This window comes from Gallus gallus, chromosome 14 (genome assembly GCF_016699485.2).
Source record: "Gallus gallus isolate bGalGal1 chromosome 14, bGalGal1.mat.broiler.GRCg7b, whole genome shotgun sequence".
Taxonomy (NCBI): Eukaryota; Metazoa; Chordata; class Aves; order Galliformes; family Phasianidae; genus Gallus; species Gallus gallus.
In genome coordinates, this window is record NC_052545.1 from 13,707,329 (window position 1) to 13,730,762 (window position 23,434).

The 23,434-nt window shown below is 40.9% G+C and overlaps 1 protein-coding gene across 2 annotated transcripts in view; it reads right to left on the reverse strand.

Moving 5' to 3' along the window:
• Window positions 1-23,434, reverse strand: part of CRAMP1 (cramped chromatin regulator homolog 1) — a 41,128-nt gene that overhangs the window by 13,148 nt on the left and 4,546 nt on the right. For both annotated transcript variants that reach the window (XM_004945440.5, XM_025155292.3), the window contains exons 3-12: window positions 16,805-16,998; window positions 15,315-15,468; window positions 13,181-13,264; window positions 11,248-11,296; window positions 8,433-8,518; window positions 7,573-7,696; window positions 6,417-6,498; window positions 4,687-5,952; window positions 2,517-2,694; window positions 173-354 (exon numbers count right to left, since the gene is read on the reverse strand). In XM_004945440.5, coding sequence (XP_004945497.2) covers window positions 173-354; window positions 2,517-2,694; window positions 4,687-5,952; window positions 6,417-6,498; window positions 7,573-7,696; window positions 8,433-8,518; window positions 11,248-11,296; window positions 13,181-13,264; window positions 15,315-15,468; window positions 16,805-16,998 — 2,399 coding nt within the window. The remainder of the gene's footprint in view (window positions 1-172; window positions 355-2,516; window positions 2,695-4,686; window positions 5,953-6,416; window positions 6,499-7,572; window positions 7,697-8,432; window positions 8,519-11,247; window positions 11,297-13,180; window positions 13,265-15,314; window positions 15,469-16,804; window positions 16,999-23,434) is intronic.

Sequence of the window (23,434 nt, forward strand, 5' to 3'; positions counted from 1 at the left end):
CAAAAATAATCAAAAAGTGATTGAATTCAGCTGATACAGTGCTATGCTTCAGCACTACTGGAAGCACTGCTCTGCAAGGATGCCCATGCCTCCTGATGACACAAAAAGCCTATAACCCAACAAGCTGGCTCAGGCACAGAATGGCATGTCTTCACGCACTGATCTCACTTACACTGATTGTGTCTAAGTGCTGCCGGAAGGTCAGCTCTGCTTCCTTGCTAGGCAAGAACAGCTTTCCGTGGCGGCTGTTGGGGGGTAGAGTTGTAGGAACAGCAAAGAGTCCACCATCAGCATCAGCACTTCCAGAACTCGAAGGCCCAGCCACCAGCAGAGGTCTGGGGAGGTTTCTCAAACCTGGAAGATTTTAATGCGATTTAAATGAAATGAAGACAAAAATAACTATTTGGTAACTGAAGGATCATACAGAGACTTATGGACTTTGGTCCTGCCACTATCTGTTTGGGTTCTGAAACTGAAATATTGGGGCTGCTCCAAAAGTAATGCCTCCTATTGCACTGAATTGGCCCACAAAAGAAGCAGATTTTGGTAGGTGGCAGCAGAGCTGAACCATCCCACCAACGCTGTTACATTTTGTTGCTGGCAGCAAAGGGGCACTGGGACAGAGCGGTGTCTGACATGGAAGAGCAGATGAAGCAAAGGGGTGGAACTGAATTCCTCCATGTGGAACAACGGTACCACTGACATTCACTGATACTTGCTGAATGTTTATGGAGCACAAACAGTGAGTGCTGGCACAGTGAATCAGTGAGTGATGCAGTTCAGTAGTGGCAATGACAACAGTAGGACACCTCCACTGGTACAGATCTGTACCTGCGCAGCATGCGGCTCTTCCTTATTGCTGGGAAAAATGCATAACTAATGGTGGTGACTATATTGAAAAACAGTGTTTGTAGCTAAGAATTTGCTCTATCAAATACTGTTATTGTGCTCTTTGTACCTGCTGTAGTTTCCATGGAAGAAAAATAGAAGGCATTACTTTCAGCACAACCTACGCACCTGAGGCTCAGTCCTTCCACTATATAAGCTCTATATCCACCTGATCCACTCCTTTTGTAGGCTAAGATAATATAAATACAGATTCATTCTACAATAACTAGGTTTTATTTAGACACTCCTCCCCACTGTGGTAGTTCAAAGTGTAACCTCAATAAAATGATTCTAGTGAGAGAGCAAACAAAAAGCAGGGATCATTTACCAAAAATACCTTCCAAAAGATGGATCATCTTAGAAATACTTACAGCACATTGAAATAATGATATCTGGTCTGAGCAAAACTTCTGTTTACATTTAAAAGAAAATAATTTCAAAACATTGTATTACTTCACAGTGCTGTGCTAACTCTGCAGGCATTCAGTTAGAATGAACAACAGTTTTGTTAGTGCATCATTCTGAGACAACTAAGTGTACCTCTCTTATGTGCTGTACATACAACACTTCATTACAATAGACAAAAATGGCTTTTTCCACACTCAGCATTGCACCCTTGCCTGGCAGGGCTCTCAGCCTCCTGCCGGGCTGCATCTATCAGCAAGGAAGCAAAACTCATCTGACTCAATGGCTCCCACCAAAGCCTGCTGCCTCCCTGAGCAGGAGAACAGTACAGCACAGGACTGAGCCACCCTAATGTAGTGATGGCTAACTACAGCATTGCTCAGGAGGAGTTCTGAAGAAGAAATTTTATAATAAATGGGAGGAATTATTATCCACCTGTTTAATAAGCCAAAATGCCACCCCCACTCTGCCATTCTGCACCACTTTTTTCCAGTAGGACAGTGCAAATTACAGCGTGCCGAAGTACCTAAAAAGCAATTAAATGTTGAATACCCAATATATTTGTGTCTCCTGACTGACTAGGAATTGTTCACAAACAACATATTTTCTTTAAAATCTTTCAAGGGATGCACCTAAATTATGTAGTGATGTTGTAGATATCATAGGTTATGTTGCATCACAGTTGTTGCTTTGCTCTTCCCTAAATCTCTTAGCGTGATTCTTTTTTAACGCCTGTTATTTTCTCCCCAGCTCGCTGCGTGGCTTTTGTGAAGCTGCCTATCAGCACTTTTAGTTCTTCTGCAAAAGACATGAGCCACCTTCTTTATTTTCTAAGAAGGGCAAATCAATTTATCTTTAGGAAAATAAAAAAGACAAAAACAAAAACGCAGTTTGCAGCTAGACTGATTCAGGTCATCTAGATCACCTACATCTATTAGGGAATGAACCTAGAAGACTCATCACCAAAAGCAGTTTGCTTTCTGATAGACAGATTACTGCAGCCACATAATCACACTGCATGAGGATACAAAGAAGCTTGATAATTATTGTATAATAAAGGTCCTAATCCATCAGTATTTTAGATTCAAAACACCCTCAGGGTGGTATCAGGGCTGATAAATGGGATTAAGTTTATCTACCAATAGAGCACGAGTTAGGACATGCTTGGCTATCAGTCTGACGTTTATTTCTTCAGTCTGACATAGATTTCTATGAATACTCACCTGAGGAGCTGGAAGCAGCAGCAGGAGAAAACGTCTTGTTGTTGCGAAGGGCAGACTGATTTCGAGTGCAGCCTGGACTTCTGGTGCTGATGGTAATCACCTTCCCTGGAGGAGTCAGCGACTGCTCCTCCTGAGTAGGCTTTATAGGTGATGTGGCAACAGAGTTCATCTCAGGGGTCTAAAAACACAAGTACATTAAAAGAATATCAGCCACTGTTACAGCAAACACATTGTTAAACTCATTCTCCTTAGGAAACACTAAAAAAAAAACCTGGCGTACTAAAATACCTGTAAGTACTCTCTAACCAATGCCTCTGTGAGCATGTGGTGAAAGGCTGAAATTCTACCCATGTGCATTTAAAAGTAGAGGTAACGACAAAGATTTGGCACAGTAACAGAAGAGGGGGTGCTTTTAATTTAGGAGACATTTTCATAAGCTCTAATCATCCAGAGATGATGAAGTAGAGCCTTGGAAGCAGACCTGGACAAAAATACTTTGCTGTCAGTGCTAATTAAATACAGACAAATAGTTTAGAAATTTTTCCCATTTCTCCTCCTGCTCCATACTGTAACACGGCAGTAAAAACAGAAGCACATGGGAAGGCACATCACTGATTTTCCAGGTCTATCCAACCTATTTCTTGTTGCTTATATGGTTTTTCTAGAAAATGTACCCTTTTTAAACAATCTGTGTGCAACCACAGGCATAAAATTAACACCCAACCTTGACTGCAATGCAGTTTGATACAGTTTGCTTTATGCCTGTAATCTTCATTTAGAAGAATGAACTATGGAACAATCGAGCACTCTGGTAATCCTGAGCAAACTGCAGGATCTGGTACCTTCAGTCAGGCAGCAAGTATCATCCTCAACTCCTGAATGTGTATGTTGTTCTAATGACAGTCACTGCCACAAGAAGCTTATGTATTTCATGTTTCAGAAAAAGATAAAGTGGTGTTTGGCAAATAAAGAAAAAGGTTACATTACTTTTTATTGGAATGTATTAGAAGGTACATATTTGAAAGAACTCCATTGCTTTTCAGGTGTATTGTTCTGATTAAGACAAAGAATGCCAAATAGACAAGAAAATATTTGTAAATAATAACAGCCTCATATCGTGGCTTTTTCTTTGCCTCCTCCCTCAAGTCTAGTGAGATACCCTTCCTTCTATTTGCAGTTGTTAAACATCTTCCCTGACTGTCACATGTGCCACCCACAGGAGATGCCAAAAGAGATCTGTGCCATTGTCACACATCTGCCTGATGCTGCACCACAAGTCTTTAGAGTTCGAACAAAGTCTAAATCAGGAGCTGCAGCTGAGTGAAGACGGTTCTACATTTAGAAAGTCTTAGAATGTAAGACTGTAAAATCAGAAACAAAAGGAGGCTGTGCTGTTACTAAGTCTGCAGCAAACAACACAGATCAAAGACCACAGGTGTCAAGGAAGTGAGATTCATTTGCATCCTATGCTGGAATATGATGCAAATAGTATCTTCAGCTCATTGTATCTTCATTGCAGGAATTCAGTCAGACCTGATGAATTAGGCTTTTTTTTGATCTTGAAAAGCATGTTTTATTAAGTTTCAAATAATTATCCTAGGAAGAAATAGCAGCCAAGTTATCACAGTGGCAGATCTTAAACACAGGTTACAGCACACAGTAAGGAAAACAAGTTCATTCCCAGTTGTCTGCCTAACAAGAAATTGTTTTTCTAGGTATGTTAAACGTGTCCTAGAGCCTCAGAACTTCTACCAAAAAAAAAAAAAAATCCCTGTAGCTAGCCAGTCCCAAAGAAACGGACTATTTTTCCACCTGGCATGATTTGAGCTACATTAACGTTAGAAATTTGGAATTGTGGTTTTTGTTTGGAATTTTGAGAGGGAAGGCACCTAACTGTGCTCATGACTGATCTCTTGAGTTCACTGTAATGCTACTGAGACTCATGACAAACCAGGAACCAAACGGTACTGTAAAAAGCAGGCGGAGCACAGTGAGGTCAAGTCCACTCTGCAGCAACCTGCTTGGACTTGTTTTTTGGTTTTTTTTTTGACAGGAATCTCTACAATCTTAACAGCTGGTTATTGATTTGCTAGGAACATAATAGGAACAGAAATTATTTCCCAGTTCAAATAAGAGTTTAGCATCTGAGGGGTAAAGAAGAGCTACTTACTGGTTTGGGATTGACTTCAGTAGAGATGAGTTTTAAAAGGCAATTTAGGAGTCTCTGCTTGTGAAAGGTAGTACAGGAAGGAACAGCACTTGATTCAGATGTTTGCTCCCTGCCATCCTGGGTTTCTGGCTCCAAGACAGCCAGCCAGTCATATTCCAGCTGCAACTTGTTCGGTTTGCCCATCATGAGGTAGACTTCAGCCAGCGTAAGGCTCTCAGACGTTCGCAGGCTCCATCCCTCTTCTCTAACCTGCTGAGAGAGCCGGCTTGGGTCATCCTTGAGAGACTTTGTATTAGATTGTCCCTGAGGTGGAGGTGGAAATGAGGAGCTCAGCTTCTCTTGAGAATCCTCCATTACTGCATCTGTTATCTCCTTGGTACATGCATCAAGCTGCTGGCTCTGGCTGTGGCTAGCTTGAGCTTCACATCTGGCTGTGCCACTGCTGGGTGAAGCCACACCACCTCTCAGTAGCTGAGAATAGGAGTCAGATGTCTCTGTGCTCCTCCCACTTGGAAAAGCCACAGGAGAAGTATCACCAGCTGCTGGAGTAGAGTCCTTCCCATGCGGTTTGTCTGCGCAAGAACACTTCTCTGGGACAATCAGATCCTGACAGGACTTCATGTACCGTGGGAATGGATCGAGCAGAGAGAGCTCTTCCACATCAGGGATCTTACTGCAAGCGCAAGCTGTGCTGCATGATGCTTGTACAGTTGCTTGGTCACCAGCCAAGGCCTCCCTGCCTTCCACACAGAAGGCTGCTGAGCTCAGCTTTTCGTGATTCCCTTCTGGATCTTGAAGTCCAGAAGGCGGCTTGCTGAGAGAGTTAGTGATGCCAAGGTTTGAGGCTGCTCCTTCCGCCAGACCAGAATCTGCAGAGCCATCTTCAGTGCTTGCTGAAACTTCAGCTGTGGGCTGAGAGGTTCTGCTCGACTCTGTAGTGCTCTCAGCCCTTCCAACACTCTTGCCTTCTGTTCCCCGTGGGTATTTTAGTTGTCCCCTAGCTGTCCCCTGACCACTCTGTATGCCCAAAATTTGTGCAGGTGGTAATAAGTGAGAGTCTTTTGTGTTCTGTTTGCATTTGCCAGTTTCTTGCCAATGCACCGTGCAGAAAGCCTTGGAGTGGACCACTCGGGCTACCCCAGGCAGTGGGGTGAGTGTACAGTTCTCTCCTGGAAAGAGATGGAGCATCACCTTCTCCTCTGAGAGGCTGCCTCTTGTTTCTGAATCTCTGGAGTCTTGAAGCTGCCGTTCCTCTAGTGTTTTACGCTAAAAAAGATGTGTTAAAGAGTATAACCACTATCTGTCCCTTCAAAACAAGCACCTGATGGCCTGTTTCGCAAATGAACAAAACTAGTAGCTAATCAGGGGTGTATATCCTCTATTCAGCATAGATACGAAGACTCTATGATCAGAAGTTAGTCCTGTGTTGATAAAAACTATACTGAAGATCTGCTACAAGCACAAACTAAATTTATGGGGACTTCACTTATTACTAACTAGCTTTTCTGGGGATCGTACTATAGAAGAGTTGAGGTAGAAGTGAATGAAATGCTACAGGATTTCCCACAAAAGGCACCTTCACATTAGTGATGCAAAAATACTACCTCTATCTTCATCAAGCATGGGCTGGTAAATTTCTTGAGCAGACTTACATTTCTTAGATGAACTTATAAGAAGGGAATTGGTCCCATGCCAAGGCATACAGAACAGACTAAGGAAGAAAAGGATACAATACGCACTTCATGGAGAGCCCACTTCTGCTTCAGGAATTCAATAAGGCTGGAAACCTTCCGATGTAACTCCACAATCATCCTGTATAAAAGATGAAGCAAACAAATTGTGAAAAAAACGTCAGCAGAAATTCCAATCAGAGCCCCAGTGCTAGCATGGGAATTACGGGAACAAACTGGCATTCTGTAACATAGCACAGAGAACACAGCCACCATTCCCAAACAATACAACAACACCACCCAGCCAAAAATGGCAATATTAATATGTAAGTAACTTGCAGCTGTGAAAGATCTAAAGGCCTCTCTGATAAACCTGGCTGCCATCATTCAAGATACTAGTTCTACCAGACAGAAACAAAAAACCAACAAAACATCGGAGAAGATAACAAGATTTGACTAAAGCAGAGTAGTTCAAGCAAGGCACAAGGCTACTACATGAAGCATGGAAAGAAAAATGGGGACAAAATATATTTACTTTTTTGCTCTCAAAGCATTTTACAAAGTAAAAGTAAAATTCCTCTCTGTGTGACATTCAGTCATTATAAAGAAATGCTCTATGTGAAGGAGCTATCAGCATCACAGAGGCCTAGTGCTTTCAGCCACAACTTTTAGACTAGCTGCAAGGACTCAAATGGACAGCCACTTGCAGCACTGAGCAACAAGACCAGGCAGATTAGGCTGGGAGCAAGTCAAGCTAAATATTTTCATTCCTGCTACCACTGCGTTGCATTTGACACATTCAGACTCCTGATGCAGGTGCCTCTGACCATTGTTTTACTTCCCTCCCCTATGCTTCTGTCTCACAGCACATCCAATACAAATTTTAGTAGAACTAATGCTGCATGTCTCTGTTCCATTTGTCTCTACTCTGACAACTGGCTGTAAATGGCACAAAACAAATCCATCCCCAACATTAGTATCTCCTATCATTACCCAAATTAAAAAGTGTAAAGAATAAAAGTATATTAAACTCTCTATGAAAATCATGTACTCTGGTTGGACAAAGGCTTCAGAATAAGTATGTTTAGGCAAACTGTGTTATCAATTATGTACCATCTAGACAGTAAAGAGACCTTTGAAAAGGCAACAAGATGCTAGAATGCTGCCCACACACTTCTCTGTTCAGTACTGAGCACCAAAATCAGATCTTTGCTACCTGAGCCGTGGATTCTGGGCAAGGCTCTGCACTCGAGCCCATGCATGATTATTTCGTGGCTGCAACTCAACGGGGACCTTGAGAGGAAGACGTACTGGCTTCTGGTCCTCTTCATCACTAATGCCTGAAGGAAGATGAAGCACAAAGGGAATGAATCAAAGCAAGAAAGCTCAAACAGAATGTTATATGTTCAATTACACAAGAAAAAAGCATCACAGGTATCAGCACCACCTACAGACAACTTAAGCAACTCAGCTTCACCAGTGGAGGGAACCTGTTTCCTTAGATTACCTTCTGTTCCAATACGTTTATGTTTTGCCTTGGACACTGCAGGGTCAACCTCAGGTGGCTGAAAACTCTGAACAAATATGGTATTTCAGATCTTTAAACTGCACTGATACTACTTACTGGGGGGTGGGAGGGAAGTGGGAGAAGGACTGAAATAAAGAAGGTAAAAAAAAAAAAAGTCTAAAATGCTCAATGCTAAAAATGCACTGCTGTTTTTTCACTGATATAGTAGGAAGACTAATCTTCAAATATAATGAAAGCAAAACTGGCAAAGCTGTAGCCATCTTGTACGGTGTACATATCTCCTCTGAAATCTCATTACTGTCATACTCAACTTAGAGACTCAACTTAATCGAGTGCCAACTTGACTTAGAGAGTGAGGTAGATCTTAAAGTCAGCAAATTCTACAAACAAACAGGGTTACATTAAGAAAACAGGGACATACCTGTGTGCCCAATACAAATGCAAAATAACACAAATTCCCCAGCCAGCACTGTACACATTCAAACAGGCCTACTCTCATATTCTTCCAACTCTGTTAAAACTCTCACATTTCAGCATCTCTTACTTACCGTCTGGATCACAGAGCTTCTTCAAAGCCCTGCACATTGGAGCTTTGATACGAAGGTTTCTGCCTTTGTAACGAACAGTGGTAGCCCTGAATATATTGGAAGAGAAATATTTACAGGCACCATTAACTAAAGACCGTTATGTACATAGCAGTGGTACAGACACAATCACCTCTGCAGGAACTAAGAAATGTAAGAGTTTGCAATGCAGATTCACAAAGGCATTCAATTTTTTTTTTTTTTTATTTTTGATCACCTTACTTTTCACTATAGAAATGCTACTCTTGTAACACTACTCTTCCAGACATCCATAAGACACTGTGTCCTGTTATGTGCACTAGGGGAAGGGCTGTTATGATATACAGATCAAAATCATGGTACTTGGTTGCAGAATACCCTCAGATAAAGCTCATCTGGAAAATACAACTGGCTTTGCTTTTGTCTCCTCTTTATACTCCTAATTGTTCATTTTAAAAACAAACCAAAAGTCCTGAAGCTTTTAAGAGGTCTTCTACTCCATAATGTAAACAACACAACTGTTGCAGAAATGAGGCCAAATCACTTGTACAGGAATCTGAATAGTCACTTCTACATTACAGTTCCAATACCACAGCAATAGCTATAAAGATCCTTAAAAACAAGACTACTTTTTGTTTCCTGAGCAGCAGAGCTGTCTTCATCCAGTCAGCTCTGTTGTCCTTTTAGAGGCTTAAAAAGGCAGGCAGGCACTGATACAAAGGTACTGATGGCAGTATTTTCACCTCAAGCAATAAGGATCACCGAGCACAGAAGCAGCAAGATAAACACAAGTCTTTGCAGGTAAACGGACAGAAATTATGAAGAATGTTCCTACAGTGGGATCTGAATGCAAGGAAGGCTACATCTCACAAAGTAAGCACTTGTCTATGCAGCAAAGAGGGAAAGCCACAAAGGGGCAGCAGGAGACAACGATGGAGTGGAAGAGGTGAGCAGTGCAGAAGTTTCAGGTACTATGCTGTGAACCTTTACAGATTCAGAACATGCCAGGGCTGGAAGGGCAGATCTCCTGAACCTGCACTAAGCCATCAGAAGCCAAGGGAACATTGCTGTAATAAAGAACTAGCAAGAAAAGACCAGGCAGACAGCAATCTGGATTCCCTGTACTTTCTAACTATGTTTTGTTTCATAGATGTGCTGCTTAGCGATTCTGAAAGCTTGTGCAAGCAGCCTGTGTGTGCCAGTGTGAGCACGAGTGCACCAAGCTACTCGGATCAGTTACAAAAACTGACAGAGTAATTCTCCTGTTCCCCTTGGACTTATAACTAGGATCCATCTTCTGACAGATCACTGACTCAGCCAACTGCAGCTGAACCAAAAGCTATGTGCTAGCTGCTCTTACAGATCCATGAAATTCTAAAGACAAGTCCAGCACTGGATGCTCTTAGCTTCAATAATCAAACAGACATTTAGCACAAAGATTCTACCTTTACATTAAATAACTTAATTATATTTTCAAGCACTATTTTTGATATGTAAGCTGGGTTTATAAGCTCAACTAGGAAGAGATTCAACATGGTTTTGCTACAAGCACCTCAGAGTCATCTGTTTTTCCTACACCAAGCAATTATTACACAAAATCAGAGATGATGTCTAACATAGGCAAAACATGCAAACTGCCAGAGAACTCTTTGCAGTCCTAGCTTCCCTTAACCCTTACCAAACAACTTCTGCTCATGTTTACCTGCTTCAGGAGAAGATTATTGCAATCATGCAGGTTTGCATTTGTCATTCTTAATTGCTAATCACTTTCAGTCAAGACTTTCAACATAGTGACAAGTGTATTGCACCCAGAGGAAAGGAAGGAGGAGTACCACACTTGAAAGAAAGATGTTAGGAACTGGAAAAAAAGAGAACCACTTCAAATAGAGCGATCACAGAACTTTAACACCTCTGAGCACGATGGAATGAGAATGCTTTATCTAATGGGATATATGCACTGTATTTGTTTGTGTAAATACAGGGCTGTCCTGCACATGCAGCGCATAAACTCAGAGTAGATGTGCAGGTGCTAATGAGGAGGAAAACACGAGCACATTTTGCTCCTGTAAGAACAAGATTTCCCACCAAACAGAGTAAGAGGTGCAAGAGGAAAAAGGAAGCCCAGGCCATCGTGACTAATACATAAAGTGGGTTAGGCAATTTGTTTTAAAAGAGATTTTCTTAGCTGTACAAAACCCAAATGAAAGTTTCTGCTCTAATTTGAAATTTGGTAAACAAAAGAATGAACAAGTGATCTCATAAGCAATCACATCCATGACCTACAACACATCAGCACACTGGATGGACTGCAGCTTTCAGGAGAAGAAACTGTAAGGCACTCACATTGGGACTCAACTTATGACCAATGAAAGTGCAACACCAAGTACCCACCTTATGTAAGCTAAAGGCAGCAGCTGCTGAGTGTGCAAAGCCTTCCTTTTTTTTTTTTTTTTTTTTTTTTTGCCTTTTAACAGTAAAGTTTAGTTCATCAGTAATTTGCTACAATAGCATACTCTAAAAGCACAAGTAATGTAAAAATAAAATAAAAAGCAATCTGTAGAAGACGAAATAAAACTGTTTTCCAATCTCTTCTGAAGACATGATTAGGACAAGCCAGTGTCTGTCAAGCAGCTACAGCTTGGAAGGCATTCAGTTTAATGACCACAGTCCTCTATAATAAAAAAAAACCATATACAAAAGAAACTAAGTGTCTAATGTGACACTCTGGCTCTGAAAAAGTAGTCTGGATGACCAATCCAACAGTCCGTTTTGTGAATTTCAGGAATAAGTTTTTACTTACCCGGCCTGAATAAGCTCATTAAGTTTGGCTGCATTCTTGTCATCCATACCTTTACATGAAAAAGGACAAAACAGTAAATTAAAGTGATGCAGTCCTGACCTTTATTTCTGTGCTGTCTGGTTTTCAAAACTTACATTTTCTTCTTATGAAGGACTAAGGTGCATAAATGGGCTTAATTTTACAAAATACTCTATTTCCATAGTGCACAAGCTTTCCATGGTCCTTGCAATGAAAATTACTTTTTACTCTACAATTAAATGACCACAGTTTAGGTGCTACAGACATCCCAGGTTGTTGTGCATTAATCTGACACCGAAGTATTAGAAAGAAAGCTTCCTCCTCTGTCTGCTCCATCTCTGTTGCTAAGGCAGCACAGCACAGTGAAAGAGCACTGAGCCTTTGCAAGGAGAGGAAAGGAAATCAAAATAACAAAACCCATGTATAAATCACACCTCTCTTCCATGCACTAAGCTGAACGTTTTAAAGTAGACATTATGATAACTTGTTTTGTATTCTCTATAAATAGTTATGCCCAAATCTATTCACTGTACAATTAACCTCCCTGTGGCAATGATGAAAGTAGTCCTGACATGCTTTTGTTTCTCAGTAGCTCTGCAGAAGTCTTCTCAATTGCTGGGCAGACAGGACTGGGTAAGGAATTGTAAAACAAGGAGAAAAACAACCTTCACCACCTGCAGAGCAGACCCCTCTAAGCTGGGTGTAGGGGCTTGCCTGCTTAAGTCCATTTGATGTTGGGGAAGAAACTTCATTGTCGGAAAACTGTAAGGTAAAATATTTTAACCAAGTACCAAAGTTAAAAAGGCAGAAGCACAGAGTATGCACGCATTGCCATGGTGACTGTGCAAACCCTCACTCCCACGTGGAGCCAAGGAGGGTCTACTTTTAAGACAAGATGTAGATAAGGGGAAGAAACACTAATACTCATTTCTACTGGCAATGCCATCTGTCTTGCCTCTGCACCTTCTTTGTCACAGAACACTTCAAAATGTCTTCAGAGAACAAAGTAAGAACATCCCAAACATCAGTACATTAAAATCCCAGGTAAGGAGACAAAAAAAATCTGCAAAAATAACATCTGCACTGGGATTTCTACATGGCCACAACTTTCATTTTTTTCAGCTTGCTGCCAGCTTGAGTTTACAAATGATAGAATTTTGATTATTTCCCTCCTTTCGTAAACAAAACGTGCAGTACTTGGATCTAACACCAGCCAACTCCACAAACTGGGGAACGAAAGAAAAGAAGATACATGTAGGTCGGCTGGAGCGTACAACACTTGTTACCCTCCCCATTCTCCAAGCTAGCCATTCTGCTCTGGAAGCCATCAAGACCACGCAGACACAGTACAAGGCACCCTGCTAATGCAACCCATCCATTTCCAGAAGACTGGGGAGCACAGGTAAGGTGCATGCTCATCATCTACACTTGTCCTTGTGAGCACAACCAAGCCTGTGGGACTGACATGAGGGTCACAATGCATTCTGATTAGCCAGGAAAGCTAGTATTTATTATAATCGATAATGCCTTCTCCATCTTCAGTGTTCATTATTACTTAAACAAGACTGACTTGGAGAAAGGTGCCAGCCCAGATTTTGACAGCATAGGCAGAAACACTTGTGAGTATAAATAATGTTCAAGTATAATAAAACAGATAGATAACCCAAACTGCAAATACTTTGACCTGTCATCTGTGGGTATTACACGCGCTGCATTCCACAGATAGTAAAAGCTAAAGAAACATGTCAAAGAAAAAGGGGACTCATGCAATTGACTGCAATAGAATACAATGAACACAAACTCTTTAATAAGACAAAAGAGAAACTGTACCAGACATGGCTAACTTCAAGGGCAGACACTTTTGATTCTACCATACAAAAATAATTTCCAGTCATCTGAAACAGTTCATACTCACATCCCCCAATCTTTTTCCTCAATTCTCCGTAGCAGATTAGGCCGTAAAGCTCCAGGGATGATTTTTTCAGCCCTTGAGAGAACACTGAAAGAACAGAAAAGGTTCAAGTAAGATGACACCATCCAAAATGCAAATACTCATTTCAACACTGAAAATGAGAGTATCCTGTGAAAAGATGAATGATTCACATTTTTAGCAATGAGACAAACACCTCACTGAAGGTAAGACTTTTGCAGGATTTAAACAAACATCCAACTGTTCAATACACAAAATAGAGCTAATTCAGTCCCATCACCCTTACTATCACGACACTATTTACAATTTCTGAAGAAATCATCCATATGCTCCCTAGAAACTGCATGTAACTATTCAAGAAGTTGGTCTGAATGCTCCAGAAGATGCATACTGCACAGGAAAGCAAATTGGGGATATAAGGCAAATTCTAGATTCTATATTTTATCTAAAGAGTTGCACTTATTCGGCTGAAGGAGCTTTTGCAAACACTTCCCTTTCTGATTAACACACATATCACAGAAACATTACTATTTCTAACAGACGTAGAAATCTATAACAGCACTCCAAGTGTTGTGATGTACAAATCAGAAGAAAGCATTTATTCTTGTCTATTCGTAAAGAATTTGGTGTTCTTGGACTTGCAAACTTGCTTAACCTCAAAATGCAGACACATGTATTTTGACCAACACTAAGCTGAACAAGGCACAGCACTAATTCTTACATTACTACAGCCGATGGGATTTCAGACCTTATAGGTACAGATACAAGTCTTAACATTATCCAAAAAATAGATAAAAGTTGTCTTGGAGGAATTTCAAGTTTTTCCATACAATGCTTGCTGTAACATTTCAAAAATAAAACACCGATGACTTGGTTCATTTCAGTGTCTTGTCTTGATGTGGAAAACAAACAAACAAACAAAAATCCTTAAAAATACACCTTACGAGAAGTGCTTTAGGTTATCTAAAGAAGGGCTTACACATCTAATCTCAGGAAGAAGCAAAATTAAGTTCATGAAGGGACTGTTTTATACACTATCTTTACACTTATTCAGCGTTTTTTCTACAAGTGTCTTAATATACATTACAAATTATTAGCACTTACAGTCACAGCCATTTCTCACTGGGTGATTTTTAACATAAGAGGTTCTGGCCACAAACTGTAAAGATAAATTTGCTCTCCAGACTTGCTGAAGTTAAAAAGAATTGTTTTAAGACCAAAACTTTCAGCAATGATGACACTATCATAATCTATGCAACTCAGAATATAGCACCAAAATGACAGGAAGGCCCTGGAAATCTTTACTCAAACAAAAGCTAACAGGAGAACTAACAATCTTCATAATACCTTAAAACAGACAACAGAACTGTGTGTTAGTACAGTCTATTCACTCTGAAGTAGATTCCTTTAACCACTTTTCAAAGCAGGCTATCCACAAATTGACCTGAATCCTCACTGCCCATTACTGGAGAGTAAGCATCTGACAAAATCAATGACCACATATTGTTACAAAACACCACTAGCTGTTCATACAACTTCCCAATTTCCTTTCCATTTATCATGCTGGGGAAGAAAAGAAAGAATGTTAAGTAGGAAACAGGGCACAGGAATTCCTGACTAACAGAATTAATGTCACAATTTCAGGCTTATTTAAAGTGTAAATAAACATTTCACCATTCACATTTGTATCAGACTACTTATTTATTTCTACCTTCCACCAAGAAGTGCAAAGTAGTTCAAAAGTCAATTTGCTCAATGAAGTCATGCCTGACTAGCGACCATTTAGGTAGCTGTTCTCTAGGGTGTGTTCCTGAGAACAGAAACTTCCTCAAACCTGCCTTTTCCCCAGCACTATCATCAGGATCAGCAGTTACTATGGTGTGAACTGATATAAAGGCAATGATTAAAAAAAGAACAGAACTTTTTGAGAAGTATTTTGCAAAGATGAACCTCACTGTGTTTATGTTCATAAACATACAACATACTCACAACAGATCCTATTCAGTACTTATTTTCTCATTTCCATCATTTCTACCCTCCATGATGACTCCAAAAGGTTGGACTCCCACACCCATAAGCCTGGGAGTTCTGCACTAAGCCCACTTTCCTGCATACTAACCATTATCAAAGTCAATGTACTTTGAGATCTTGTGCCAGGTGCGGTAGTAGAAATGGCGGACCTGCTCCTTATTCTTCACCATGCTGGCTGGCTTGCCTTTCTTCTTGTATTTCAGAGCAATGTTGTTCTGGATAGCTTCAAAGTCCTTCCCATGCTGAAGAACAAATCAGACAAATCCAAGTAGTCAAAATCTCTTTTTGTAAGACAACTGAAACAACATGAAGGATTTAGGGGTTCTCTGTGGGAAATTAGGTTTCAATGTAGAAACTCAACAGCATAAGAATGACAGTATTTTCCTTTGTGTAAAATGCATTATGGATGCCAATTATGGATGCCACCTTTTTGTTGGGTTGTTTTCAAAAAACTGAAAAGACTGACTTTGTCACTCAGCTCTCTTTACTTCCTTCAGTATTTTCCCCTCTCTTCACTTCTCAACATACTTCTGCCAGGGAATAATGCTTTGTTTAACAATTTCTACTTACAGGGAATTCCACATTTGAGTTATCAGTGCTACATCTGAGTTTCAAATAATGAAGCAAAAGTTGGTGGTACCTACAGAAGACACACCTGTACAGGGGAAGCTTATTCTCAGGGTAAAAATAAAACTAAGACACCTAAGTGTCCCTTAAAAACTATCCAACCCCTATAAAATCCTTTATGAACATAAATAACCACTGAACTCCCCATTTCTCAGAATTCAGAAAAGGTCGAAGTTGATTTTAATACAACTGCAAAGTAGGAAAATCTCTTTTAAATAGTAACAGCTTTAAATGAATGGAAGCAGGGAACCAAATTAACAGTTCCTCTCAGTGACAGAAGGACTGAAAGGAAACAGTTCAAATGTTCGTTCTGTTGACAAAACATACTCATTAATCACAACTATCACTTAAAAAAAAAAACTTGTGACCATTTCTTTCATTTTCACCTTCAGCATGTATTTTTATAGCAATAAAAGCTCTCAAAACAGTATACTTAAAATAACTTTAAGGAAGAAAAAAAAAGAGGAATATATTGCATTCAATGTATGAGATAGGAAGTTAGATGATCTAACTTTCCTTGTCTCTAAACCCTAGCACTTTGACTATCATCAAAAGACTGAATACAGTATTCTGCAACACTTCAAAATAAAGCACAATTTCTTATTTGCTAATATTAGCATGAGCATGCTGCTTCCAAAAACTGAGATGGCAACATTATTTTTTCCTCAGTTGAAACAGAACCATAATTGAAAATGTTATTAAGAGTAGTTCACATATTTACCAATGTATTTAAAAAGAAAAAAAAAAAAAAGGCAAGAAGCTTGACACTTTGGAAAGGTGGCTCTGATTCACAACTGTTGTACAGCCAACTGCATGGGCACATACGCACAAACAAAAGTAATATAAGCATATGGGTGGTGCCCCTGCAAAAGCCACTTAAAACAACCTTCTTTAGCAGTGCTCACATACCCAATGAAACCACGTAACATGGTTATTCTCCTCTACATGTACCTCATACAGTCCCTCAAAGAAAGTGTTTTTGTCCTCTGTGCTCCACGACTCCCACTGCCGCCGGACCTTCTTCCCTTCCTCCTTCTCTCCAGCTGAGGAGCCCAGGTTCCTTGCTGCTGACTTGGAATTCCCAGTAGGATTGCTGGGAGGTATTCCTGATGTGCCACCAGATGCAGTCCCTCCATTATCCGCCCCTGCAAAAAACCCCAAAACAACACAGTGAATATTAAACCCACAGAAGGATTCATGGATAAGTGAGGAATTCAGCCTACCTAGGAAAATACAAAAACAATCCAAGCTATCCGAGTGACAAGTCCCAGCACTTCCTTTTTCCCCAGATTCTGGTGCAACATTTGTAAGAAGGCACAGCTGTGCAAACTTGACTGTACCTTTGTCAGTTGTTGGCACCCCAAAGGACGTTATCTGGGGGTGAGGGAACACCAAAAAGCAGAGATCAGAAACAGTGGGACGAGGGTGATAAAGGCCCTGATGCAACTATGAGGAATCACCAGCTTTGCAAGTAGCAGAAAGATTAAAAGGGACTGCAGAAAACAGGGAGGAGAAATGGCAGGAAGGCAACAGCTGCGTATAAAGCAGTAGATCACATTCCCCCAACCCTAACTGAGAAGGAAGGAAAACCCTTTTTATTTTTTCTTGTAAATCCCCTCTGAAATGAAGTTCTTTTGAAGGTATCATTAAAAACATTATCAACCAAATTTAAATGTATTATTCATCCACAACAGAAACAAAACCAAGCATTTGTAATGTTCTAACAGGTTATCAGAATCCAAAAACCAGAGAGTTTTCCTCAAAAGAACACTCCTTTTGTTTCCACGAGAATCTAAGCATTCTCAATAAGTTATACTCCCAAAACATATTTTCTCCCATTTTGCTAAGAGGCAGCATTTAAGATTCGGCCACACAGGTCTGAGCAGCAGCGTGCCTTATAGGAAAAACACTCTTCCAACATTAAACACCCATTTTCTATTATAAAAAAAGAACTTATTACTGTTTCCACTTGTCCAGTCACTGCCCCGTATATCCTGTGGTTTATCTCAAAATAATTTGGTCATTTTAAAGTTAATTTTTCTTTCATTTCCAGGAACCATTTGATCATTTTGAAGGCAATTGCTGTCAGCACAGGGAAGCACGTAAGGCAAAGCATGAAAGAGGAGGAGAAAATTCACCTAAAAAAAAAAAACCAACACCAACCAAAAAACCCAAGCAAACACAGAAAAAGCCTCTCCATTTCTTAAATCCCCCATCTGTGTCTCATAAAATAACTGACTATTAAGCAATTTAATTCTGATACTATGAAGTCTTCAAAAATGTGAAGTCATTGGAAAAAATGTGACGTACTATAATACATGGCTGAGAAGATAAAAAGCAGTTTTAAGAACCAGAATCGCATCTTTTCTCTTCAAGTGTGAAGCTATTATACCATAATTAGCATAATATCTTTAATATGTTTAATGTCTTTATTAATGATCTGGAGGAGGGCATTGCATGCACCCTCAGTACGTTTGCAGATGACACCAAGCTGAGGGAAGTGTCGATCTGCCTGAGGGCAGGAAGACCCTACAAAACAACCTGGACAAGATGATCGCTGGGCTGAGGACAGTGGGATGAAGTTCAACAAGACCAAGTGCTGGGTCCTGCACTTTCGCCACAACAACCCCAGGCAACACTACAGGCTTGGGGCAGAGCGGCTGGAAGGCTGAGTGGAGGAAATGAACCTGGGGGTGTTGGCCAACACTTGGCTGAACATGAGCCAGCAGTGTGCCCAGGTGGGCAAGAAGGCCAACGGCATCCTGGTTGTGTCAGCAATAGTGCAGCCAGCAGACAGGGAAGTGATCGTCCCACTGCACTCAGCCCTGGGGAGGCCGCAGTGCTGGGTTCAGCTCTGGGCCCCTCACTGCAAGACCAGACACCGAGGCCCTGCAGCGTGTCCGAAGAAGGGCACGGAGCTGTGAGGGGTCCGGAGCACAGGTCTGATTAGGATCAGCTGAATAAGATAAGATAGGAAGATCTGCCTACAAGGTACAAAGCAGCAAGTTTGGATGCTGAAGTTCACAGAATTTTCATTCAGCTCTCAACAACAATTCACACAGACATGAAGATTCCATACTTGGTACTCAAACGATAACCTCCAGAAAGATCACAGACGAGAGAATCAGTGCTTCATGCAAACTGATTTGTTTGGTAATTCAGTGTCCTTCCTTAGAATTTCAAATATCATTTTCTGTAGATGAAGATGTCCTCATAGTCCTATGGAAAATTCAAATACTTACAAAAAATATGAAGGGATTTAAGGAGTGCAGTTTAAAATCTAATAAGAAAATGATGCTCAATGGAACACTGCATGTATCACAAGTTGCAGGCAGTACCAGTGTCTTACCCTGACTGCAGCCACAAGTTCTTCCCTCTAAGCTCATGGCAGCACCTCAGTGTCCACTAAGTTGGTTGGTTTTCTACCAACAGTTCCTACCTGCCTGCTGATTCATACCTTCTCTTAGGGATTTTGGAACGTGGCAGAGTCAACCCCCCCACCACACTCATATATCTCAACATGCAGGCTGGCTTTCTTACTGATGTTCTTTAGGGTTAGCTGCAAAGTGTGAACTTCTGCAGGAGTCACCAGTCAACCACAGGTGGAACAGCTACGAGGAAATACCTTCAGAAACGAGATGCGAAGTTCACAGACTGTTGCACGCTGCATCCAAATCCAGAGCGCAAAATGCTACATCCCTCTGCAAGGCACGGGATGCAAACACCAATTTGTAACACACCAGCAAGACTCCTTCAAAGCATTTTGTCCTTGCTTTGGATTCCATACAAGCCAGTAACAAAGTTGAACTATAGAGAAGTTCAAAAGCATTTTTTTGGTAAGGACTGCCACTAAGAAAGCCACTGCAGAAAATGCTGGACTGTTTTATTCTCACACACCTGCAGCCTTGGCAGTCTTCAAATGTGCATCAAAACACCTGCAGCCAACAGTTGCGTAAGATGCTAGTAGTCTTAAACTTTGCAGAACACTTCCGAACTCATTCTGCTGTTCTCATGACAGAACTCTCCTCAAAATGCATTCACTCCTCAATTTTAATTATGAGAAAGAAAAAAAAAAAAAGAAACATCCCAACTTTCTTCCTGATCACAAGGTAAGTGAGTCCCAGTTTTAGTCACATGTCTTTCCAAAGGTAACTAAGACATCATACACTTTGGTGAAGAAACACATGAAGTGATTGCATAGCAAGTGTATGATACAGGAATTTAAGTGAAGCTACCTGCTTTGTGGAAAGACCCAACACATCTGCAGCTGGATCCAATTTGCTCTTCTCTCCAAGAACCACAGCTGAGAAAGGACACGGGCAAGAGAAGGAGAGACTGACCTGTCCCCAGCAAGTCAATGCTTCAAACTAAGGACTAACATTTTAACTGGAAAGTGAACTTCTACCTTGTATGCCTCTGTAGTAAATAGTAGAGACTCCCAAGAAGGCCTAGGACAGTTAAAGCCATGGTGTACATTCATACCATATTACGCTCATTATGAATTAACATCCAAAGCTTTATAATACAACAGATGAATGCCCTACAGAGATCAAATAGTATTGCTTCTTCCATCTCTTACTATTTAGATTTGAAAAACCAGATATAGGGTCAAAGTGGATGCCTTATCCCTGGAGGCATTCAAGGCCAGGCTGGATGTGGCTCTGGGCAGCCTGGTCTTGTGGTTGGCAACCCCTGCAGGGGGGTTGAAACGAGATGAGCACTGTGGTCCTTTTCAACCCAGGCCATTCTATGATTCTGTGATTCAATGATACAGCTGAACGTATTTAAACATACACACTGCCAATTACCAGCAGGCGTGCACACACAAAACTATACCAGTGCTTGCTTTTGTATGGACACTATACATTTAAGCTATCAGTTAACCAAGCATCACTGTAAAAAAAGTCTTTTCTTTAAATAAGTAAATCTGGTCACTGCCCTGCCTCAAGTCAATCATTCTCAAGTTCAAGTGTTGTTCCACTAGAAAAAAAAAATCTTAAGTAGAATAATGCATTGTAAGCACGTATACTAGGCACAAAGCCTAGTGCAAGGTTCCATCTGCACCTGTACCTTCCAGGCAGGCACCTTTCAAAGCTCAGTACCTACAGCACAGGGCACACGAAACAAATTCCTCTTGTTGTGGTCTGAGATGAGATACCATGGAGTTCTGGTCCTAAGCCACATTCAGATGAAGGGAGGGAGAACAAAGAATAAATGGATATGATATGGATGGCAGGAGAAGTATCAGTGGTAAATGAGATAGACAGAATTAAGAATATTAGGACAAGGGGCTGTACTGGTAGTTTTTAAAGTCATTCATTCCCTAAAGAAATGATGGAGGAACAGTATTTCACTCGAAGGCTACAACACATGTAGCATACAAATTTGGGAAGACACAGTAAAATCATATTGTTAAGTACATCTATCAGTTATCTTGGTACGTTCAGCTTCTTCACAGGAGGTCATACTAGTTAATTTAATTCACACACTACAGAACAAGCAACTTTGGTTGGCTGAAGCAAACTACAGAATGCTTTCCAGTGAGGTTTACACTATGCAAAAGATGGAATGTTTCAACTGCAGAAAACTCAGAAATCCCTCTTCTTCAGCAACCTTGTAGTGCCCTGCTTCCTCTTCTTCAATCAACTTCTGTATCTCCAAATTCTCAATCAGTTGTCTCCACCATTCCCTCAGGTTCCTTCTCTGGTTTGGTGCACGTTACTTCAAGACTGACCTTCAAGCATTCATACTCCAAAAGGAGCACTCTATTTGAGGCATGGAACTTGAAATAATTAAGATGATCAATATTTGAAAATAGGGTAACCATAATTCCCCAAAATTACACATATTTAGATACATGCACAGTAAATTTAATAATTCTTTCAGCAACCATTAACGGTGTGACCTATGGAAGCTCAAGTTTTCAAACTTCCTCTACTACTGGTTATTACAAATCCTCGCAGAATCACAGCAACATGGTAAAGTCAAGTAGCTGCTGAGTGCAGAAACTCTTCCAATTATGTACACAACAACTTGTTTACAACAATAAAGTACTCTAAAAACAGAAGAGCAAAAAATAAGTGAACTGTGACAAACTGAAAATACTACCACTTTGAAATGGCTTTTAAAGACACAACAGGAACAAACTATTGCCTACTGGGTAATGGCCATTTGAAATAAATTAATTTTAACAATCACACTCCTTAATCAAAGGATGGTTATGTTGGAAGGGATTTCATACCCCCCCAGTCCCACCCCCAAGGTGAGGCTGCCCAGGGCCCCTCTGTGGCCTTGGGCACCTGCAGGGATGGGACCCCCACAACTAATAATAGCATTCAAAAGAGATTTCACTTCAGAACACACAGATTCTGAAAGCAGGATCACTTTGATATAACCTTTAGGGTTATGTAGTGTTATTGAAAGATCACAGCAGAAACAAGTTGCTGGTTTCAGTGGACCAAACCTAAGTGTGGTCTGAACACTCCTGACCAAGATCAACATTACCTTTGCAGTTATCACACTGCTTGCGACAAGAAAATCATGAAATAGATTTGAATTTCCAGGGCTGATACAAAAGATTACTGAAGGCATTCAAGCTCCTTATCTTTTTTATACTTAGAGGGGAAGAGAAAGTTGATGGGACAGCAAGTGCAGGGATTTAAGTCCCAACTTTATTGGAAATTTTCAATGTTCAACTGGTTCGCTACTGGACGTTAGCTTAGAGAGACACTTCATTGGGAATGCAAAGCCCTGTACATTCTGATAACGTAACACTGGATTAGGGAGAACTCAGACAAACCCAGAAAGCGTCTCAGTATGGATCTCTGCAGATAAAGAACTCAAACCATGAGGGCTGCTCCGAAAGTAATGCCTCCTATCTCACTGTGTTAGCCCACAATGTCAGCTGCCTCTGGTGGTGGGAAGGCAGCAGAGGTTGAACCTTCCCACCAATATCCCATTACCTTTTGCTGCTGTGTGACAGATGGCAGCAGAGGGGCAGCTTGACAAAAGGGCATCTGACACAGAAGTGCACAAGGAGCAAAGATGCGTCATTGAATTCCTCCGTGTGGAAAAACAGCACCCACTGACATTCATCAATACCTGCTGAACACCAATGGAAACTAAACAGTGGATGTGAGCAGAGTGGTGGTGCATTTCAGCAGTGGGGACTGTGGGGCACCTCCGCTGTTGCAATTTGTATGAGCACAACATGGAGCTCTTGTTCATCACTGGCAAAATTGCACCACTAACAGAGGTAACTGTGCTGAAAAATGGTGTTTGGTTGTTTGTTAACTGAGAATGTGCTCTATCAAGCAGTGTCATTGTGATCTTTGGGTCCGTTGCAGTTCCATGGAAATTATTAGGAAGCATTACTTTTGGAGCAACCTACATAGTGAGGATCCCACTGCACAGGTCTGTTCTCCAACACCTGGCAGCTACAATCCTACCCATATGAGAGAAATCAGCCCTAATTCATTCACATCTAAGCTAGCCAGGCAAAGACGTGGCTGGTCTTACAATTCAAGATGCAAAACTACAGTTGTCATTCTACCAATGACTGTCACTCCCAATGATATAAGA